The 24,173-nt window shown below is 42.3% G+C and overlaps 1 protein-coding gene across 3 annotated transcripts in view; it reads right to left on the bottom strand.

The window, feature by feature from the left end:
- Positions 1 to 24,173, bottom strand: part of sts (steroid sulfatase (microsomal), isozyme S) — a 68,000-nt gene that overhangs the window by 21,087 nt on the left and 22,740 nt on the right. For all 3 annotated transcript variants that reach the window (XM_043692408.1, XM_043692406.1, XM_043692407.1), the window contains exons 4-6: positions 20,346 to 20,468; positions 14,058 to 14,481; positions 2,962 to 3,098 (exon numbers count right to left, since the gene is read on the bottom strand). In XM_043692408.1, the coding sequence (XP_043548343.1) occupies positions 2,962 to 3,098; positions 14,058 to 14,481; positions 20,346 to 20,468 (684 nt within the window). The remainder of the gene's footprint in view (positions 1 to 2,961; positions 3,099 to 14,057; positions 14,482 to 20,345; positions 20,469 to 24,173) is intronic.

The raw sequence follows: 24,173 nt of genomic DNA, 5'->3' as shown, positions 1-24,173 counted from the left end.
AGCGGGCATTGGATAGGCATATGGAGGATAGTGGGTTAGTATAGGTTAGGTGGGCTTGGATCGGCGCAACATCGAGGGCCAAAGGGCCTGTACTGCGCTGTATTCTTCTATGTTCTATGTTCTATGTTATCTCCGTTCTAAAAGATCTTCCCTTTACTCCCAGGCTGTGCCCTTAGGTCCTTGCCTTCCCTGCTGATGGAAACATCTTCCCAATGTTCACTTTGCCCAGGCTGTTCAGTATTCTGAAAGTTTCAATCATCTTTCTACACTCTGTTGAGTATAGTGCCAGAGTCCTCAAATGTTGTTCATTTGTTAAGCCTTTAATTCCTGGAACTATTTTCGTGAACCTCCTCTGGACCTGTTCCAGGGCCAATACATCTTTCCTGAGGTATGGGGCCCAAAATTGCTCCCAATACTCTAACATGTACAATACATGGTGACCCAATGTCTGAGCCAGGAGGTCCAGGTTCAACTCCCAACTGCTCTAGGGGTGTGTAATAACATCTCTGAACAGGCTGATTAGAAAATATCTTAAAACAGACCCAGGGTTGGAACTGGAGAACTGCCTGTCCTGGACTGGGACAAGCCTATGTACACCATGGATAGTGCCTCTACTTTGGTGTTCAACAATAAACAAAGTCCTTTTTCAGTCAGACTTCCTGAGTTATTATGCTGGTGATGAGAGTCAAGAAAAGGTTCAGTCAGCCTTTGCCTGGTAAGATCATGACAGGGAGATATAGGAAATGTTGCTCTTTGGGAACTAGAACCTTAAAATGAGGGTGAAGAGGATTAGCCCAGTATGCTGATAAAATGACAAACAGAATAGAAGGTCACTGACAGAAAGTCAGTTATGGGGCCCCAAATTTCAGCATCAGGAAGAGTTCAACCTACCCAGCAATCCTGAAAGGGTTTGGAGGGATGTGGGCCAGGTGTAGGCAGGTGAGCCGAGTTTAGTTTGGGATTATGGTTGGCATGGACCAAAGGGTCTGTTTCCATGCTGTATGATTCAATGACTCCATAATTGATAGATATGGTAGTGTTATATACCATTTGCTATATACCAGCGTTAGACGTTTAATAACAGACTTCCTGGAGAGCCAGTTACTGAGTTTTTGATGATACTGTGGAAATTGGCAGAACACTGCAAGCATAGGCCAGCACTTCGGGGAATGGTAAAGGATCATTAGTTTGTGAAATTAATGACAATTAATGACATTGCGATCCGAAGGAAGCTACTGACTAAACCTCATCTGGACCTCAAGAAAGCCACAGAACTGGCCACAAAAATGTGGAACAAGGGACTCATCAGCTTTAGGAGTTCATTCCTCAACCTTGGACTAGCCCATACCACAGAGCTAAGTCCTCAGCAGACAATACCCCTGCTGGCTACCAAGGAAGGGCGATTAGAATCAGAGGCCGCAAGGTACCACAACTGGATGGGATGGTTCTCCACAATACTGTGAGGAACAACAATTTCCATGCTGCACTTGTAGTCAAAGGGTCTACCTAGACAAGACTATTGAAACAGGTGAAACAAGTACTGTCAAGGCCAAGAGCAAAGCCATGTCAAGACAGGGTTTTGCAAATAAATCAGCCTGAGGTTGAGGAATTGATACAACTAAATTGTATCAATATCCCCAAAGTAATCCCAGTTAAGGTAAATGGCCACCCCCTAAACAGAGTTAGACACAGGTACAGATGTATCTATTGCTGGGGAGCAAACCTTTAGGCAGCTCTGAAGGGGCATCTTGAACTTAAGCATGTGAGACACCAAGCCTGAATTGGTCACATGCTCTGAGGAGCCATTACATATCATTTCAACCACTGTAACCCCCCAGGGGTGATGCAAGGGTAGTACACAATTCAACACCCCTTAATGGTGGCGCAAGGGCCAGGCTCCAAACATTTGGAAAAGGATTTGCTACAGAAAATCTGCTAGGATTGGTAACACATTTTTAAAATGGGTACCGGTAATCAATATGAAGTCCTTGGGAAGCATCCAGAAGTGTTCCGAGAGGGTGTTGGGGCGATAAAAGGTACCAAGGCCAAAGTTTATGTAGATCCAGATGCCCAATCTAAATACTTCAAGGCATGACTGGTCCCTTCTACCCTATACGCCAGAATAAAGGCTGAATTGGAATGTCTCGAGGAACTGGACATCACACGCCCATTACAATTTGCTGAATGGGCTGTGGCCAGTAGTTCCAGCTGTAAAACCTGACAACTCTCTGTGGGGATTATGAGTTGATAGTCAAAAGTGCTTCCCACTTCAACAGATACCTTATGCCAAAGCATAGAAGGCAGATGAAAAGCTGGCTGGGTCTCACATTTTCTAAACTGAATGAGTCATGCCTTCCTCCAGCTGGAGCTTGAGCATCCAGGAAGTATGCTACTATGAATACTCACAAAGGACCATATGAGAACACTTGCTTGCCCTTTAGAGTATCTTCAGCTTGCACCATCTTTCAAAGAGTGATAGAGAGCATCCTCCAAGAAGCGCCCAAAGTGGCAAACTCTCTGGATGATGTTTTTAATCTCAAGAGCGACCTTAAAGGAACATGTGGAGAGTTTGGAGGGTGTTTTTCTGAGGCTGGCATCCAGTTACAAAAGGAATGGTGTGTGTTCCAGGTAAATGAGGTAACGAGAGTTGTACAAGAGGGATATGGGGTCAAATTTAAACATTGGTGTGGGACAGATGTCACCAGGGCCTTGTTTCAAGCATAATCTCACTGAATGGAGGTAACAACCTTAGGTTCTTTGATTTGAATGGTCTCCTTCTCTTGTATTTTGAGAAAGGAAGGAATTGATACTTCAGATTTACTCTTTAATCTTTTCCATATTTTAAGGTCAGTTAAAGTCACCGAGCAAGTCTGAGGTTCACCACAAACTTTGGATAAGCAAACAGAAGCCAAATGATTTGAGCAAGAAAGCTGGGAAGTGTAGCGACAATGCAACACCTACCTACGCTCCAGTCCATCTCCTCCACACTGTCACCATACAAACCATGCTTACTCTTTCCTAAAAATTCTGGAGATGCATATAGTGCCGTGTGGACAGGTATGAAGGACATAAAGAGCAGGAATGGACGGTCTGAGTTCCTGCAAAGCAAGAAGACACAAAAGAAAATTCTGATTAGAGAAGTTAAATGAAGTGTGTATAATGGTGTACAATGCATGCCTGGCAAGCCCAACAATATAGGAAGCAATGGCAAGAGGTGGCACACTGGTCACAAGTGAGGTGATGGCCAATCTGGTTTTTCAGGCAGGTTTCCCTTTAACTGTCCTATTATAAAAACAGATAGATGAAACAGGGTAGAAGTAGACCATTCAGCTCCTTGAGCCTACTTGGCCATCAAAGTTGATCTATCTGTACATCAAATCCCACATTCCCATTTACCCCTGAAAACAACTGATTCCTTTGCCAAACAAGGATCTAAGTATCATTGCTTTAAAAGCAGTTATAATTCAATTACTGTGCCTCTGTTGCAGATCCAAAGTCCTTTAGTCCTTGGAAACAAATTCTCATTTTTGTCCAGAAAGGGTGACACTTAATCTTAAAATAGTGCCCTATAGTTCTAGACTGACCCACCAGAAGAAACATCCTTTCCCTGTCACATTGTCAATCCAGTCAGGCTCTTGTCCACTTCAATCAAACCACCTAGTTTCCATTTGAGTTCAGAAGAGCAAGTACAGACTGTTTAATTTATCGTTAAAAGCCAACCTACTTATTTTAGGTATCAATCTAGTAAACCACATCTGACCCATCTACAATGATTTACATCCTTTTTTAAATAAGGAGACCAACGCTACACACTATATTGGAGATGTGGTCTCACCAATGCTGTATAGAACTGAAGTATAACTTCCTACGTTTACGTTCAGTTCCTGTCATGATAACGCACAGCATCCCATTGGCCTTCTCGATTACATGCTGTACCTGCATACTAACGTTTTGCAACTCATGCACCAAAACACTTAAATCCCTGCACATTACAGTTCTGCAGTCATTACAGAATCATCGATCTACAGCACAGAAACAGGTCCTTTGGTCCATCGCATCCCTGTCAGTCAAAAACCACCACCTATCTATTTTCTAGCACTTACCCCATACTTTTCTATGCCTTGGCATTGCAAGTGCAAATCTAAACAAGACAATGTTATGAAGGTTTCTGCCTCTTACAGCCTTACAGGCAGTGAGTTCCAGATGTCCCCAGCCTCTGAGCGAAAAGGGTTTTCCTCAGATCTTACATTCACTTGCTCCCTTTTTAAATTCCTGTAGAAACTCTTGCTCTTACATTTCTAGGAGAAAGTGAGGACTGCAGATGCTGGAGACCAGAGTTGAAAAATGTGATGCTGGAAAAACACAGCAGGCCAGGCAGCATCTGAGGAGCAGGAGAATTGACGTTTCGGGCATAAGCCCTTCTTCAGGAATGAGGCTGGTGTGCCCGCCTGGCACACCAGCCTCATTCCTGAAGAAGGGCTTATGCCCGAAACGTCGATTCTCCTGCTCCTCGGTTGCTGCCTGGCCTGCTGTGTTTTTCCAGCATCACATTTTTCAACTCCTACATTTCTAGCAAGCTTCCTCTCTTTGACCTGATTAGTCTTTCAGTCATTCTTTAGATACTCTGACAAATAAGCTCAAATGTCATTTATCTATGTGCAGTTATGCTTCTTCCTTAAGTTGGATACTTTCCTTAGCTTTGATAGTTAACCATGGTTGGTATGTCCTCCTTATATTATTTTTCTTGAAGTAGGAATATGCTTATTTTGAATATTCTGACATTTCCTCTTAAGTCTCTGTCACTGTGCCTGTACAGATGTATCCTCTAGTCTAATTTGGCAGTTCACTTCAGCTTTCATACTCACAAAGTTGGCATTAGTTAGGTTCAAAATATTAGATTTAGTCTTCTCCAAATCTCCGTCCTTTCAAATTAGAATTTAATCATGTTGTGGTTGCTACAGGTCCCTTAACTCTGAGGTCATTAGTTAATCCTGTCACATTACACTATACCAAGTGTAAAACAATGTGCTCTTTTGTTGGTTCCAAAACATGCTGCTCCAATCAGTCCACCAGCTCCTACTTTGCATCCTGAAGTTTAATTTTACCATCTCTCTTTCAAATGATTTTCTTTTTGGCAGGACATATGAGATGAACCAATTGCACTAATGAGCCAATCTAAAATCCTCTTGTGCTTTTTGTATGTGCAGAAGACTAGGAGACTAGTGAATATCGACCTTTCACTAATAAACAGTTTTTATTAGCCTCGGGATATACAAAGAGCTAGCAGGAAGAAAGCTGTGGCAAGCTTTTGAAGCATTTTCATTTGCTTTTTTTGAAGAAACTGAAGTGAGCGCGATAGGCAGGGTGGTGAAGAAGGCATTTGGTACACTCGCCTTTAGCAGAGGGGGGATCTTATAGAGGTGTGTAAAACCATGAGGGGAAAGGATAGGATGAATAGCTAAAGTCTTTTGCCCAGGGTACGGGGATCCAAAGCTAGACGGCATAGGTATAAAGTGACAGGAGAAAGATTTAAGAGGAACCTAAAGGGCAACGTTTTCACCCAGAAGGTGGTACATGCATGGAACGAGCTACCAGAGGAAATGGTGGAGGCAGGTACAATTACAACATTTAAGTAGCATCCGGATGGGTACATGAGTAGGAATGCTGGCAAATGGGACTAGCTTAATTTAGGATATTTGGTTGGCATGGATGAGTTAAATTGAAGGGTCTGTTTCTGTGATGTACATCTCTATAACTCTATGACTCGAGAACGTATCCCAGTACATTGCTACAGCTGGCTTGAAAATTATGAAGTTACGATTCAGGTATATAATTCCCTAGTTAGATCACACCACACATCTGGTATACTGTGAGCAGTTGTCGACACCTCAGGAAGGAGAGAGTGCAATGTTAATTCACTCGAGTGATACCTGGACTTCGAGGGTTAAATTACAAGAGGAGATCACACACTAAGATTTCATTGTCCCCAATTTAGAATGTAAAGGGGTCATTTGTTTGAAATTTTCAACATTGCAAAGAAAACTGTTAGTTTCTCTCCATCTATTTCCACTGTTTACAGAATCAAGGTACCGGTTGCGTAGATTAATGTATCAAGCCAGGAATTAAGGAGTGAAGTTAGGCACTACTTCTACACAGAAATTATCATAGAAGTTTGCAAACCTGACGCAAATGGAAAGTGATGATTGGCAAACTGTTAATTTGAAATCTAGCGTTAGTAACACTTTTGCTAACAAGTGCAATTTGAGATCCAGTAATGCTTGGGCACACAAGGGCCTGGGAATGACCACTTCCAACAAGAATGAATCCAAATATCTCCACTTGATATTCACTGACATTCTCATCGCTGAGCGGCCCATTATCAACACCCTTGGGAAAGGGAAGTGAGTCAGCCATAAAAATACTGTGGTTACTGGAGTGGCCCTGGGCTGGGAATTCTGCAGTAAGAATTTGTTTTCAGATTTCTGAGGGCTATTCAGACGATGGTAGATAAGTGGAAAGGACGGGAAGATATGCTAATCGGGTTATAAAGAACTAGTGGGAGCTGGCTCTCATGGACCAGTTGCTCGAATACCCTCTTTCTGTTCCTTCTACTCTCACATTCTACGTGAAATATAAACATTAAACTAGAGGAATGTAAATCAAACCATTATGATGGACATTTGGGATTTCTCAAGGGAAAATGTCAATATCCAAAAATGGGTTAAGAGAAGGCGGTAAATCGGCGTTAGCAAAATATACTGACAGTGACAGACCAATGGCATTCTGGATAAGCCTCGGAAAGGGAATGACCCAAACTATTGACATTGAAGCAATTTCTTCAAGCTACAGAGCCAATTCATCTCCTCCAAGGCAATTTCCTCTCACTTAACCATTCTCCTTCTCATCATTAGCAATCAAACAAAACGATTAAAAGGTAAGATACAGTCACCACAGTCTTAGCGTACTAAAGGGCTGTTCTCTGTACAATAGAAGCTAAATTATATTTCTTTCTCCCTAATGTGACACTGGAAGCAATCTATCCACTTAAAGAACTGAGATAAAGAACTAGACTCAGTTGCAATCCATCAACTTTCCTGCATGAACTAATTTCAATGAAGTTGCTACAATTGGCAAGTATTGGAGTGAGAAGAAAGACTTAAAATTTAACTGCACCTTTCACAACCTCAGGTTGTGGCAGAACACTTTGTGATCAAAGTGTACTCTGTGTGCACTGTAAGTGCAGAGTACTGCGCATACTTTCAAAAGTATTCTCTATGGCAATGTTAGAAAAGTGGCAACCTATTTGCCCATCGCAATCTCTCAATAACAAATGTGATAATGACCTGTGGATCTGATTTATTTTCGATGATGTTGGTTGAATATTAAATATTGGTCAGGACACCAGGCAGACCTCCTCTAATATTCTTCAAAAGAGTACTGTAGGATCCTATATAACTAGCTAAGGAAACATTTTGCCTAAAAGTCCGCACTTCTGACACTTCTTGAATAACACACACTGGAATATCTGCCTGGAGTTTGTGCTCAAGTCTCCTGAGAGGCACTGGAATCTTTCTGCCTTAGAGTGTGTGTGCGTCTAGGGAGTAAAGAGAAACAGAGGACAGAGAAGAGAAAATAGCAGGATCCTAGTTTCCAGACTGACTGTTGCAAAAGTGTGCATTGGTTGATGTTCAGGGAAGAAAGGATAAAGCACATGTGCCTTTCATAGTCAAGGACATGAGCTACTACTGCCATGGTCCAGGGTTACTCACAAAGACTTGCTATTATCGCCAATGTAATTGGCCTGGACTTTAACTGTAGTCAGAGATACGGTTGTGGTAGTGGTTTCCATTGTCCCAAAAAAAAACAAAAGAGAGAGAGATGACTGGTGGTGGGTTTAACCCTCGGGTCACCTCACCTCAGGCAAGGGGCAAGAGAATGTGGGACCTTTGTGGTGACCTCAGCCAATGCGGGCATTGAACCCAGACTGTCGGCATCACTCTGCACCACAAACCAGCCATGCAATCCAATGAGCCAACTGACTCTTACAAGTCCAGCATGCTTTGCTTTGGGTAGCAGTCACTTATGTTAGCGAGAGACAACAGGAAGGAATGATACCTCTATAGTTTGAAGGGGATTATCCTTCAGATGGGCAACAGTTGGTTCAGAGCCTGCTCAGAGCACAAGTAGTCCTCCTTCACCAACCGTTGCATGGAAGAAAAATGTCAATCTGAAAGAAACAAAAACAGAAGATGCTGGAGATATTTCACAAGGCTCTTGATATAAGAAAGAGAAAGTGGAAGATGTAGGTGGTGATTGACTTTAACATAGAAGTGGGGTGGGGGAATACAGCAAGCCAGAGGAAAGACAAGAAACTTATAGAGAAATATAGAGATACTGGCAATACCAGTAACATCAGACTTTGAGATGCATTGCTCGTCTGATATTTGGAGAAGTTGCTTATTGTAATTTTGTGAGAAAACACAAAGGACTTCAAAGCAAAATATCAGGGAATTGCAATTTCAAAGGAAATAGGTATCAGAAACCATGTGCCGGTAAACACTGACCTCACTGATTATCAACAGAAATATATTGTCAATGGCATAGCTGTGGTATTGACTCTGACATGAATGTGACATCACAAGGGTAGATTGGCCAAACCATTAACCACAGAAGACTCTAACTCATTGCTTTCTCTCTGAAATGTTTTCTGAAACAGAAACAGCAGTGATGAGGAGTAAGAAAAAACATGCGACACCTCAGCCGAGGTCTGTGCCCAGAATCAAGATATTCTGAAGGAGAGATCGAAGGGAACATCAAGCAGTATCAGCAAAAAGGAGAGTCGGTGGGTCAGACCAGCTTTAAAAATCGAGGAGCTGAACATGCTACAGATATGATTTAGTTTTAGGTTTATTTAATATTGTCACTTGTACCTCGGTACAGTGAAAATTGCATATTGTCGCCACAGTCCGATTCCATCTTGGAATACTGAATAAATTGCTGAATAAATTGTATATATGGTAAAATACTGAATAAACTAATATTAAATTGATATTACTAAAACTGAAACAGCTTCAAAAGTTCACCTTGCCCTTTCTGTAGACTTCACCCTCTCAGAAGGTGAATTCCAGTCTTCAAGATGAGGTCAGTTATTTCTTGTATAATCAGGGGCAGCAAAATTCTTGAACTGACCGAGTAAAAGACATCTATTTCTCTTTTTAACTCTGAAATTGGTTTTCCTTGTGCTATATTTAGGAGGTTACCATGAAGGACTCTCCTTCTCAATCTCTCCCCTCCCCTGAGGCGAGGTGACCCTCAGGTGAAACCACCAGTCGCCTCTCTCTGAGAGAACAACCTTAGCTATTTTTTTATTTAGAATAAAACATTGGAAGAGATTACAGAGGTGGGAGGGTGATGAGGAAGAGAAGAGGAAAAATCTCACAGTCTAGCCCCTACCACAGAGATTTCAGCTTTGGTTTAGAGTCTCTCTCCATGATTCAATGGCTGAGGCAAGTTCATTCACCTTCTGGAGAATGTGGAAGTTTGGGAAGAAGGGAATTATTGGAGGCAGGAGTTGGTACTTGGTTTTAGGTTGCAGGATTTCTGATCGATGGGTTCTAGTTACTAATAAAATCAAAACACGTGGGGTACTGGAGAAACATGATAGATGATCGGTCATGGTCTAGTTGAAAAGCTTTAGATCTGAATAGCTTAATCCTGCTTCTATACTCTCAGCTTTGTAAGGTCAGAAGTCACACGATACCAGATAATAGTAGAACAGGATTATCTAAAATCACAAGATTTTGGAGCGCTGCTCTTCAGTCGGATGAAGTTAGACTATAACCCGGTGTCGTGTGACTTCTGACCTTGCCCATCCCAGTCCAATACCGGCATCTCCACATCACGGTTTATCTGTAGTGTGCTCAAGCAGGTAGATTATCAAGCTGTGAACTCCAAGCAGTAAGCAGTAAGTGCGAGAGATTCTCCTGCTCAGGCAAACTGGATGCAGAATGACAACCCTCAAACCACAACCTCTAGCGACAGGCCCCAGGGAAAAACAAAACTAGTCATGGAAACATGTGTAAGCAGACAATTTGTCTGCTCCCCCCCATTGGTCACTACTTATGGAGAATAGAAAATGGAAAGTGGTAACTTTTACCAGTGTGATAAAAATAAGGAAGCCAGAGTGTTGGGCAAGGGAGAGACATTCCAGTGAGAGAGAGAGATATGCAAGACAGCAACAGAGACAGAAAAATGGGAAATGAGTATAAACAGAGAATGAAACCTGAAAAGCCTAAAGAAGAAAATAAAGTGACAGCCAGATAAAAGAATTTGAGTGCAAGAATAAAGAGGATAACTACGATGATATCGAACTAGATTTTTGCAGAATCAGTGACTTCATAGACCTTTCAAAATGTTGGGTGAGACTTGCATCTCATGGCAATTTCTGACTTGCTGGTATGAAAAAAGGGGGTGAACAATTGGATACGTTTCCAAATCAGTGGGTGTTCCATTCGTCCAAATGGGGGAGCCAGGAGACAAAACGGTTTTGCTGTGTCTGCCCGAGTGAAGAAACTTTGCTTTCAACTCAATCTGATCACCATTGAAAACTTCTCAACTGAAACAGAACAAACGCCAAGTTTGTGCAATCTTGCTGTTGTAATGACCACATCATTTTATTTCCCTTTATGCACTTTTTGAAATCAAGATGGATGCAGTTTTGAAAATTCTTTACTCAAGCACAGTGAGAGTTGCACACAATGCTCTCTTTCCCAGGACTAGTGAGCCTGAGTCACATCAAGGAAAGCAGAACTTAGTGTTAAGTTCAAACAGATCGCGTTTTCACTGCAGTAACATCCTTAATTCACTGTGGATGTTGCAAATTTTCAGAGTAAAATGCTCTTGTGTGATCTCCAAAATTTAACCTATCTTTTTAGACCTGTTACATCTATTATTTGGTGCTTTTAAACCCAGAGAATGTGAGATTGTTTGGCAAGAGAGGAAGCATTGAAGACAGGAGTTGACAATTTATTGATTGTTGGTTATAGAATTTCAGATAAAAGCCAGATAAATGTAACAGATGTGACAAACTAGCTTTAAGCTGGACCTCATGTCAAATTTGCCCTGTGGAGTTTAAGGAACATTATCGAGTCATAGAGGTCTACAGACCATTGAATCTGCACCAGTCAAAACCAACCACCTACCTACTCTAATCCCACTTCTAGCATTTGGACTGTAGCCTTGTAAGCCTTGGTCTTAGTGCAATACAGTTCAGAGTCAGATTTCAGAAATGATTCATTTAATTTTGAAATTTCTGAAGTGACTAGCCTTGAAGTAGATAAACAGGGACTTTGCCTGACAATAACAATCCATTAAATCCGGCTGGAGTTAACCATTCACATCCTGTGTAGGGAATGGTTAAAGTGAATAGGTATGTTTAAGGATAGGGCTAGACTAGCACAAGAAGGAGAAATAGGTCACACATGAGAGATTTTGATGAGGAAAGCTGAGAGGAGATATAAGCTGAAAATGTGTTGCTGGAAAAGCGCAGCAGGTCAGGCAGCATCCAAGGAACAGGAGAATCGACGTTTCGGGCATAAGCCCTTCTGCCCGAAATGTCGATTCTCCTGTTCCTTGGATGCTGCCTGACCTGCTGCACTTTTCCAGCAACACATTTTCAGCTCTGATCTCCAGCATCTGCAGCCCTCACTTTCTCTCTGAGAGGAGATATAAGCCTATGTTGGACTAAATGGCCTGTTTCTGTGCAGTTGATCCTATGTAATGTAGAAAGGTGTCATTCATAAAATGACTGGGGCTTCAGCTTATTCCAGATAAGCAAAAAATGCATATCACAGATCACAACTATATATTTATAGTCCCTACAATTTAATAACATGTCAAGTAATCAAATAAAATTTGTCATCGAGTCATACATGAAGACAGATGCCTAAACATTTGACCGGAGAGGTCTGAAAGGAGGGAGGTGGATAGCCAGAGAGAGTTAGGAAATAAATTGCCGAGTTCAGGACCACACAACAGCAGGAACAGCTGCAATGGTGCGCCACTGAAAACCCTCAGGCAGGCAAGAAGCAGAACTGGAAGAGGTCAGAGGTCTGAGGTGTGGAACTGGAGAGGTCATAGAGACAGGGAGAGCTGAGACCATCATGCATTTTGAATATCAAACTGAGTGTTTTGAACTGAAATCAAATGTAGAACATAGGGATGATGAATGTGGGACATACCTTAGGATTTTTAAATTCGTTCATGGGATGCGGGCACTATGGATTGGCCCACAATGTATTGCCCATCATGAGATGAGTGACCATCTAGGCCATTTAGGAGAGCAGCTCAGAGTTAATCACATTACTGTGGGTCTAGAGTCAGATGTTGGCAAAACCAGAGAAGGACAGCAGATTTCCTTCCCAAAATGACACTGAACCAGAAGGATATTTACAATAATTGACAGCAGTTACACGGTCAATATTAGACAAGCAATTTTAAAAAAGTATTCCAGGTTAACTCAAATTTCACCATCTGCCATGCCTGGATTGGAGTCCATGTCCTTAGAACATGTTGGACTCTGGATGATTAGCTTGCCGACATCGTCACTGTGCCAGAGTCTCCAATTATGTGAACTCCAGTTCATGGATTCCAAGATTGAAAGTGAGGCAAGAGGGCTTTGGAGTATTCAAGACTGGAGTTCAGAACACAAGCTCCTGATGGTTATTCAGGAACTATCCTTGGAAACTGCACAAGGCAATTTGCACCCTCATCATCTGAGTGAACAGAGATGAGGAAATATTTTTTTTTCTCTGAGGGCTGAAATTCCCTTCCTCAAAAGGTAGTGGATGCAGAGTCTTTTAAATATTTTTAACACAGAGGTAGATAGATTCTTCCCGAAGGGATGAAAGATTATTGAGGAATGCAGAGTTAAGGTGAAAATCAGACCACTCATGATCTTACTGAATAGCAGAGCAGGGGCAAAGGGCTTACTGATTCCCTCTGTTTCTGGCTCAGACGTTCCTATAAACATCTGGTCCAACAAATAACCTGGCCGCCTACAGCTTATATGATTTTATCTCAACAGAATCGAAGGGATAAATAATCGGGTCTATTTCTGAGTGAGTGGAGAACCCGTTTCTCCGGGTGGAGGAGCTGAGAGAAGAAATGGGCAGGACGGTGGCTCAGTGGTTAGACCCATGTTCAATTCCAGCCTCGGGTGACTGTCTGTGTGGAGTTTGCATATTCTCCCCGTGTCTGTGTGGGTTTCCTCTGGGTGCTCTGGTTTCCTCCCACAATCCAAAGATGTGCAGGTCAGGTGGATTGGCCTGGCTAAATTGCCCAGAGTCAGAGAAGAGAATCAGAGAATCTCTTCAGTGTGGAAACTGGCCATTTGGCCCAACAAGTCCACACTGACCCTCCGAAGAGTATCCCATCCAAATCCATTCCCCTACCCTATTACTCTCCATTTCCCCTGACTAATGCACCTAACCCAAACACCCCTGGACACTATGGGCAATTAACCATGGCAAATTCACCTAACCTACACATCTTTGGAGCGTGGGAGGAAACTGGAGTGCCCGGATGAAACCCATGCAGTCACTGAGAGACTGTGCAAACTCCACACACAGTCGCCCGAGGTTGGAATTGAACCTTGGTCTCTGGAGCTGTGAGGCAGCAGTATTAACCACTGAGCCATCATATCCAAGGATGTGCATGTTAGGTGGATTAGCCATGGGAAATGTAGGAATAGAGTAGGGGTCTAGATGGGATACTCTTCAGAGGGTCGGTGCAGATTCAATGGGCTAAATGGCCTGCTTTCACAATGTAGGGATTCTGTGAAACAGTTTTACCGTGTCTGCACTATTGAATAAGTCCTGTTTTTGACACAATTTAATCACCCTTCAAACTGCAAAAAGAAAGGGAACAGGAGGCAAATTTGTGTAATCTCACCGTGTAAAATCTACTCTTTCAGGATCCTATCAATTCTGATGCAACACTTACTCTGAAATTAGACAACGTATCAAGGATAATGACACAGGTCGGGACACATCTCCTACCGTTCTATGAAACTTGTGGCTTCGTTGGTCATTCTCTGCGTCAGGTTCTCACATGAAAAGGGCTGCTGGATGACTGTCCAGTTCCTCATCAGGATGCAGTTGAGGTTGCGAAATTGGGAGAAGAAAAGCAAAACAACAGCAAGTAACAGAGCGACAGCCAGAAAGATGAAACCCAGAGCTCTCCACGGCGCCCTCATGAGCTGACAGAAATCCAGCAGCAGCAGCGTGAAGAGGGATAGAGTTGCAACCTGGACCACGCTGCGCACGGTACTCCGAGCCCCCACATTGATGACACTGCCTCCATCGGGCTTGCAGTTACGTAGGTTGGTCAATGGAAGACCGTAGAAGTAGTCAAAGCCATGGCGGAGTGGGTGGTGACAATGATCCTCGCTCGATTCACAGTTTAAACCAAGGTGCCACTTCCCTGAAAGACAAGAGAGCAGGACATAAGGAGCAGACTCGTATTTATGTAGCACCTTTTGTAACCTCAGGACATCTCAAAATCTACTACAACAAAGGGTTTCCTTTTGAAATGGAGGGCAGAATTCTCCCCCGTGTTGTTCAGGCAAGAGGAACGTGAGTGAGATGACTGAACAAACACAGAATGGAAAAAAAAACAGATTCCTGAGAAAGTCATCCACAAGCCTTAATTGATGAAATCAGAGCTTCGTCCTCAAATTCCAAACGAGCAAATTTCACCCAGGGTCACTGTTGCAGTGTCAGAACATAGAACAGTACAGCCCTTGATGTTGCGCCGATCTTTTATCCTACTCTAAGATCAAACTAACCTACATTCCCTTCATTTTACTATCATCCAAGAGTCCCTTAAAGAGCCTCCCCCCATTTACCTCTCCACCTTGGAGGCTCCCTGCCTCCATTCCTGATGAAGGCCTTTTGCCCAAAACGTCGATTTTCCTGCTCCTCGGATGCTGCCTGCCCTGCTGTGCTTTTCCAGAACCACTCTAATCTAAACACTTAAATGTCCCTAATGTCTCTGACTCTACTACCACCGCTGGCAGTGCATTCCATGCACCCACTACTCTCTGTATGAAGAACGTACCTCTGATATCTTCCCTAAATCTTCCTCAAATCACCTTAAAATTATACCCCTTCATGATAGCTATTTCTGCTCTGGGAAAAAGTCTCTGTCTATCCACTCTATCTACACCTCTCATCATCTTGTACACCTCTACCAAGTCACCTCTCATCCCTTTTCGCTCCAATGAAAAAAACTTTAACTCCCTCAATCTTTCTTGTTAAGAAATGCCCCCCATCCAGGCAGCATCTTGGTAAATAGCCCCTGCACCCTCTTAAAGCTTCCATATTCTTCCTATAAGGCAACTAGAACTGAACACAATATTCCAAGTGTGGTCTAACCAGGGCTTAAGTGCAGCAACATAACCTCGCAGCTCTTAAACTCAATCTCTCTGCTAATGAAAGCCAACAGATCAAATGCCTTCTTAACAACCTTATCAACTTTGAAGGATCTATGGACATGGACCCCAAGATCCCTCTGTTTCTCCACACTGCCAGGAATCCTGCCTTCAACCCTATAACCTGCATTCAAATTCGACCTTCCAAAATGAATCACTTCACACTTTTCCAGGTTGAACTCCATCTGCCACTTCGCAGCCCAGTTCTGCATCCTGTCAATATCCCATTGCGACCTACAACAGCCCTCCACACTATCCACAAATCCCCCAATCTATTAACCCACCCTTTCACTTCCTCATCCAAGTCATTTATAAAAATCACAAAGAGCAGAGGTCCAGAACAGATCCTTATGTAACATCACTGGTCACCGAGCTCCAGGCTGAAGACTTTCCATCTACTACCCCCTGCTGTCTTCTATGGGCCAGCCAATTCTGTATCAAGACAACCAAATTTCCCTGTATCCCATGCCTCCTTACCTTCTGAATGAGCCTACCATGGGAAACCTTATCAAACGCCTTGCTAAAATTCACGTACACCACATTCACTGCTCGTCCTTCATTAATGTGTTTTGTCACATCCTCAAAGGATTCAATATGGCTTGTGAGGGATGACTTGCCTCTCACAAAGCCATGTTGACTATCTCGAGTCAAACTATGGTTTTCCAAGTAATCATGAATCCTGTCTCTCAGAATTGTCTCCAATAATTTGCCCACCATAGACATAAGACTGACTGGTCTGTAATTCCCAGGATTATTCCTACACCCGTTCTTGAACAAAGGAATATCAGATGCCATCTTCCAATCATCTGGCACTACTCCAGTGAGGACACAAAGATCATCACCAAAGACACAGCAATCTCTTCCCTCACTTCCTGTAGTAACCTTGGGTATATCCCGTCTGGCCCAGGGCATCAAGGTCGGTCTCAGTAGTGAATACTGAAACAAAGTATTCATTGAGGACCTACTTCCTCTGATTCCAGGCACAAATTCCCTCCACTATCTCTGATCGACCCCCACCCTCACTCTGGCCATCCTCTTGTTCCTCACATAAGCGTTGAATGCCTGAGGGTTTTCCTTAATCCTACTTGCTAAAGCTTTCTCATGTCCCCTTCTCACTCTCCAAAGTCCATTCTTCAGTTCCTTCCTGGCTACCTTGTAACCCTCTCGAACCTTGTCTGATCCTTGCCTCTTCAACCTCAAGTAAGCTTCCTTCTTCCCCTTGATTAGATGTTCTACATCCCTTGTCACCCAAGGTTCCTTCACCCTACTATCCCTTCGTTGTCTCGGTGGGACAAACCATCCAACACTAATCAGCAAGTGTTCGCTAAACAACCTCCACATTTCTGTTGCGCATTTTCCTGGTAACCCAGCAGCCAACTTGCACGATCCTATTTGGCAGTTTCCATTATCAGTAATGGGATGATGACTGCCTCCAGTAATCTGTTTTTTGTGATGTTGGTTAAGAGATAAGCATTGACCAGGTCACCATGCAGGAATTTCATAACCATCTGTGAAATATGGCTGTGGGTCAGGGTCTTGGTTTGACATTGCAGTACATGCATCCCTCACATTGGACTGTCAGCTTGAATTATATGCTGGGGGTAGACATGGAGGTGAGAATCCTGTCAAATGAGCCACAGCTGCTACATAGAGAACAAGAGGGAGCCGTAGAAACTCCTAAGCCCCCTCTACCACTGGATGAGACCAGAGCTAATACACACTTCAACCTTTTCTTCGAGTTGCTTATCCACCAAGAATGCATCAACTTCAGATGTCAGAGCTCCAGCTGAGCCTTCAGGAGTACGTTCAGGGCACAGTATTCCAACTTTCCTCTGTGCTTTGCATAAAAAAAGTGGCGTCTAATTTCTCTTTTGAATGTCCTTGTTTAAGATCATGACCCCCCTCCGCCCCCTTGTTCTAAGTTCCCTCATTGAAGGAAATAGTATCTCTGCATCTTCCCTGTTCATTCCTATTGTCATTTGAAACACAGCTCACCAAGAGTGGCAAAGTTCTTTACTCCTTGGATGCTGCCTGAACCGCTGTGCTCTTCCAGAATCTGGTTTCCAGCATCTGCAGTCATTGTTTTTACCTTGCCAGATCTTTTGAGTATTTCTACCATTTTGTTTTTATTTCAAATTTCCAGTATCTGCAGGACTATGCTTCTGTGGAATGGCATTCTGATCGGACCAAGTGAAAAGAGTTGGGATGAGGTTTGTAAGGAGCAATCTCCAGTGTGAATTGGCTTAGCTGAGTGGCCATTTTGTGTGCTGTAAATCCTGTGGGATTCACATGCAGTGGGATAAAAGGTGTATATTGTATCTCGGGATATGGATTTTCAAATAGAGGCCAATGGATGTGGGTCAGCTCTGTGAAGGTATTTTTTCTCCCCACACTTCGGAATGTCATTTGAAACAATGGCCAATGACGTCAAATCCAAGATGTCAAGTGCAGTCCAGTGTCTGGGAGAACTATTGCAGTGGTAACAAATATAAATTTTATATTGCTGAGTGTACAACAGGTCAGAATTGCCATCAGTGTTTGGTTTAGACTCAGGACAGAAAGTTCAAGGTCTCAGTTTAGAGGAACGAGGAGTGCAGTTCAGAAGGGAGTCAAGTTTTTCCTAACTGGTGAATTTTAGTTCCCGGGAACCATTCAACCCAGCTGAAGCATTGTTAGTGTTCAGAACTTCCAAAATCTGAGAGCTTGGACAGACGTTTTCAAGTTATTAGAATTGAAAAAGTTTAGGGTGTCAAAATTGTGAAAGCAGACTTAGAAAGGAATCATAGAGTTCTATCTGCAGTTCAAGGACAGGAAACTGGGAGGAGTTTGTTGAGATAGAGATGACATAGGAGTAACATTTCTCTGGAGTTGAGTGTCTGTAGAAGAGCCATGTTTGGAAACAGGTTGAATATTTGTTTTGCTGTTTGTTAAGATCTAACTGTTGTATATTTTTTTCTTGTGCGCAAAACTTTTATGCTGTTAAAGGACTTCCGAAGCCTAATGTAAATATTTGTGGTGACTAACCACACGCTAACCAACTGCAAAGATTAAACACGTGATCTATCAAGGCCAGTTTTGTTCTAGGATCTGACTAGTTGGGTGTTACCATCAGCTAGGATCATTAAAAAAAAACTGATTTGATTAATCAAAACATTTTTGATTAATCAAATCAATTTTTATTAATGGTCCTAGCTGATGGTAACACTCGCCTAGTCAGATCCTAGAACAAAACTGGACTCAATCGATCATGTGTTTAATCAAAGTATTTTTGATTAATTAGGAAAAGAAACACAACGTGAAAGTTGGCTCATTAAGCTTGCCATCTTCTCCAGGACTTCTACAATCAGTACAGTTTCATCCTGAGAGGGGTAATTGGGCAAGCATTTCTCGAATTTAGCATAAAGTTTCTTCAACAAAAAAATCCTGCCCCAAAGCAGAACAATTTAATGCCTTGGACATTGATGAGGCATTTCTATTGGCAACCGAGAGTTAAAACAGAATAGTTGCTCATGCATCAAAACCAAAAGAACCGCGGATGCTGTAAACCAGAAACAAAAAACTGAAATTGTTGGAAAAGCTCAACTGGTCTGGTAACATCTGCAAACAGAAATCAGAGTTAACCTTTCAGGACCGGTGACACTTTCTCACCAGACTCGAAATGTTAATTCTGATTTCCCTTCACAGTGCTGCCAGACCTGTTGAACTTTTCCAGCAGTGTCTGTTTTTGTTTGTAATTGTCCATACATACCATCAAGAGGTAATATACAATCTTTTTTAAATTAGATTACCTACAGTGTGGAAACAGGCCCTTCAGCCCAACCAGTCCACACTGACCCTCCGAAGAGTAACACACCCAGACCTGCTTCCCTCTGACTAATGCACCTAACATTATGGGCAATTTAGCATGAAAAATGTGTTGCTGGAAAAGCACAGCAGGTAAGGAGCAGGAGAATCGACATTTCGGGCATAAGCCCTTCCTCCTGCTCTTTGACCTGCTGCGCTTTTCCAACAACACATTTTTCAGCTCTGATCTCCAGTCCTCACTTTTTCCTAGCAATTTAGCATGGCCAATTCACTTGACCTGCACATCTTTGGACTGTGGGAGGAAACCGGAGCACCCAGAGGAAACCCACGCACACACGGGGAGAATGTGCAAACTCCACATAGACAGTCGCCCGAGGCTAGAATCGAACCTGGGACCCTGCTGCTGTGAGGCAGCAGTGTTAACCACTGAACCACCATGCCGCCCCATTTCATTATTATATGCTGTTCAAAGGTTTCATCGTGGGAGGAGTAATATTGTGTAACATTGTATAAGACAATATTAATGGCAATATCATGGTGTGGCATGGTGGCTCAGTGGTTAGCACTGCTGCCTCACAATGCCAGGGACCTGGGTTCAATTCCCACCTTAGGCAGCTGTCTGTGTAGAGTTTGCACATTCTCCCTGTGTCTGCATGAGTTTCCTCCCACAGTCCAAAGATGTGCAGGTCAGGTGAATTGGCCATGGTAAATTGCCCATAGTGTTAGGTGCAGGGGTAAATGTAAGGGAATGAGTCTGGGTGTGTCCCCCTTTGGAGGGTTGGTGTGGACTTGTTGGGCTGAAGGGATTGTTTCCACACTGTAGGGAATCTAAGAAAAACATACTGGATAAAGAGCAGTTATCATTTTAAGAGTTCGTTAATAGAATGTGCAGACCTCAATGTTTCCAGCACTGACTGTCATCTGAAGAAATTTCTGGAAGAGGCAAACCGGTAGTTAAATGAGGTAGAGGGGTGGAAATAAACAGGAGAGCTACCAAAAAGAAAGAACCTGGAAGGTTGAAGGCATGATTACTAAGACCCTTATCTCTTACCAACAAGCCCAGTGGAATAACCTTGCTCTTTCAACAGCTTGACAAAAGTTGTCTCATTTGTAGGAAGTCCGCCTGACCCAGCTGCGAAAATGTAGACACCTATTCTTTGGAAGGTGGTCATTCCTAAAAGGAAGAGGACAGATTTTGTCCATTACTTCTAAAGATGTGTGCCGATTGAACAAATATAACTATGCATCTTCAAAGCAATACATTGAATGATACGCCGAATTATAATGACAGGAGCATTAAACACACAAAAAAATCTGAGGTATTGAAGTACACCAATGTATAAACCAGTTTATTACTTTTTAGGTGAACAAGGTTTAAATTATTGTCCATTCCCCAGCTCTAGTGAAAGGTTTCCAGGTACTCTACGCAAGTGGTCACATACAAGTGCTATTTGACTACAGGGTGGTCAATGAGCTTACCCCTGTTGTGTCAATACCATCAAACACATTTCCTGGATAGCGATACAAGAGTGGGAATACTGACTGATTTTTACAAGCTTGAACTGTGGTTAGTGAAGCTATGCATAGATCAACTTTTATCACTTCACTATTATTCTGAACAGGATCAACTAACCCATGGAGCAGGATCAGCCAGGAGGTCCAAGGATTAGAATCAATTTTATTGATCAGCACAGATTTGAGAGCTGACGTGACTGAGTGAGCAATCCTCTGAAAGGATTTAGCTGTAACTAGTGGCATACCACAAGAGATCTGTACTTGGTCTTCAGCTTTTATAATCTTCATTAATGACTTGATGAACGTATTGACTGTAACATATTCAAGTTTACTCACATAGAAAGTTAGGTGCAAAAGCAAGCAGTGAGGAGGGCACCCAGAAGGATATACATTGGTGATTGAGCAAAAAGGAGCAGATAGAATGTAAAATCTTGAAGTGTGAAGTTATCAGTTTGGCAGAAAATTAAAAAGAAAGAATATTTTTGAATTACAGGTATACAATCCTTTATGCGAAATCCTTGGGGCCAGTTGTTTTTCGTATTTCGGAATTTTTCGATTTTCAGAATAAATGACATCTTCACAGTGAAATTTCAAAAAAATCTTACCAAGCAGCAGACACACGTGTGACTAGTACGAGCACTGAGACGCAATTGATGCCTGCCAGTGCTGGGCTGCACCACCATGACACATTTGAGTGATGAGGGTCAAGTGGGTGTGGAGTTGGGTCACCTGTTCACATGCCAAACAACATTGTTATGCAGAAAAACACTTCACAAAAGAAACTTCGGATTTTGGAGCTTTACGGATTTTGGAATTTTGGATAAAGGATTGTATACCTGTACTAAAGAATGGGAAAATATGCATTCACAAAGACTTTGACATCCTGGTACATGTGTCACAGAAAGTTAACATGCAAGTACAACAAGCAATTAGAAAGGCAAATTGTATATGATATTTTGTTACGAAGTGATTTGAGTATAGGCATAATGAAGTCATACAACAATCATAGAGGGCATTGGTGAGGACACTTAGAGTGTTGTTTACATCTTTGATCTCCTTACCCAAGGGAAGACTTACTTCCTCTATCGGGATTACAATGAACATTCTTTGTACTGGTTCATGGTGGGAGAGTTATCCTAAGAATAAAGTGAGTAGACTCAGCCTATGTTTTCTGTATTTCAGAATAATGAAAGGTAATCTGATTGGAACTTAAAATTCTTAATGGGCAGAAAAGGATAAATGCTGACAAAATGTCTACCCCAGCTCAGGAGTCTAGAACATGGTGTCACAGACTCAGAATAAGAGGTTGGCCATTTAGGACTGAGGTGCAGAAATATTTCTTTACTCCAAGAGGTGCGAATTTTTGGAGTTTACCACCAAGAGGGCTGTGGATGCTCACATGTTGAGCAGATTGAAGACTGAATTAGATACATTGTTGGGAGATAAAAATAATGGGGGATTTGGTGATGAAGCAGATGATGGTCAGCCATGATCCTATTGAACGACAGAGCAGGTCAAATGTTCAAATAGCCGACTCCTTTATCATTTGATTCTGTATGGTGTGTGAATTGGATAGGTGCGGGATTAGTAGACGGAAAACATGTAAAATATCTCAGCACAATTAAGTTAGACATTAAATACCACCTATTACTATAAGAGAGTCATTATCCACTTTAACACAATATTGAAGCACATAACTTGCGCAAATCTTTGAACAGCAGGCAAAAAGACTCCTCTCAGGGGAAGTCTTTTCCAATTGGAGGGTAAATTTTCAGGGTCATTGGAAAATTAAGCATTTGAGAATCTCTCAGAGCCTTACATCCGCTGAATTGTGTATTGAATAGAATGCGAATTAAATCAAATTGTCCAATTCCTCACGTGAATTTTGACTCTTATTTTGTAACTTGAAAAGTTCATTGAGGATAAATCTCACATGCAGCATTCCATTCTTGAAAATGAATTGACTGGTGGTGTTAAACCAAGGCACGTTAAACCCATTAAAATAGTTTCGGTACCTCCCAAGATGATTCTGGATGAGAAATGTCATTGACTGCACTTAATATATCCAAAAATGTTTCCAATCAACTTCAGAGATCGGACTGAAGTAAACCAAAATGACAAGAGATGTCAAATTGGTGCTGACCAGTATTTATTGCCCATCCATAGTTATCCTTGAAGTGATGGTGAGCTGCCTTCCTGAATCGCTGCAGTCCATATGCTGTAAGTAGACCCACAATGCCCTAATGAGGGAATTCCAGGGTTTTGACCCAGCGACAGTGAATGAACAGTGAAATATTTCCATCACACTTCTGACTTGTGCCTTGGAGATAGCGAACAGAGTTAGGAGGCGAGTTACTCAATGCGTATTCCTCTCTAACCTGCTCTTGTTGATACTCTATGTTGAGTTCTGTTGAGTTTCTAGTTAATGATAAACCCTAGGATGTTGATAGTGGGTAATTCAGTGATGGTAACACTACTGAATGTCAAGAGGTGGTGGTTAGTTAATCTCGTATTGGAGATGGTCATTGCTAATTTAATTATTTTACGCCATTTAACAAAGTCAAAACCTACCCTGCTGCATGTTTGATAGTTGAGAGGCAAATCAGGTGCTATATGAATTATTCATGTTTCCTTTTTTAGAAGGTACAGGGAAAATTATAGGTTAGAGGGAATAATTACTGGCTGCACATTATGAGGCGTTTGTATTAAATACAGATTTCATGGAAAATAATGTGTTTAAAAAAAAACAGCTGTTAATGATAATTATAGGACAGAAATAAAAAGTTCCATTTAAAGTAATTGTCCGATGACTGAATCTGGCCAAGGTTGTAATTGCTAGCCCAGCAAAGGCTAATGATAACTGATGGCACAGAACATTCACATAAAACACTGAATGCAAATGAATTTTGCAAACTTGTATGTTGCAGATAGACAGGCTCTCAAAACAGCTGAACAGAACACTTGCCAATTCAGATCGTGTGAACAAGAGAATGAGCATGACTGAGGGCAAACTGATCTCATGGTTCAGTGAATGCCCGCTTGCATAAGGTGAGCGAAAGCACACTAGGTTCAATCGTCCATGGACAGTTGGCCATCTCAAACAGTTGAGCTCAACATGTGAGAAAAGACGAATGACAAAAGAGAGAGAGAGAGAAAGAGAGGGAGCGAAAGAGAGGGAGCGAGAGAAAGGGAGTGAGAGAGAGATGGAATGAGAAAGAGGAAAAGAGAAAGAGGGAAAGAGAAAGAGGGAAAGAGAAAGAGGGAAAGAGAAAGAGGGAAAGAGAAAGAGGGAGAGAGAAAGAGGGAGAGAGAAAGAGGGAGAGAGAAAGAGGGAGAGAGAAAGAGAGAGAGAGGCGTCCGCGAG

This window comes from Chiloscyllium plagiosum, chromosome 6, assembly GCF_004010195.1.
Source record: "Chiloscyllium plagiosum isolate BGI_BamShark_2017 chromosome 6, ASM401019v2, whole genome shotgun sequence".
In the NCBI taxonomy this organism is placed as follows: Eukaryota; Metazoa; Chordata; class Chondrichthyes; order Orectolobiformes; family Hemiscylliidae; genus Chiloscyllium; species Chiloscyllium plagiosum.
Note: the sequence above shows the minus strand (reverse complement) of the source record. Positions and strands in the feature narration are given on the sequence as shown.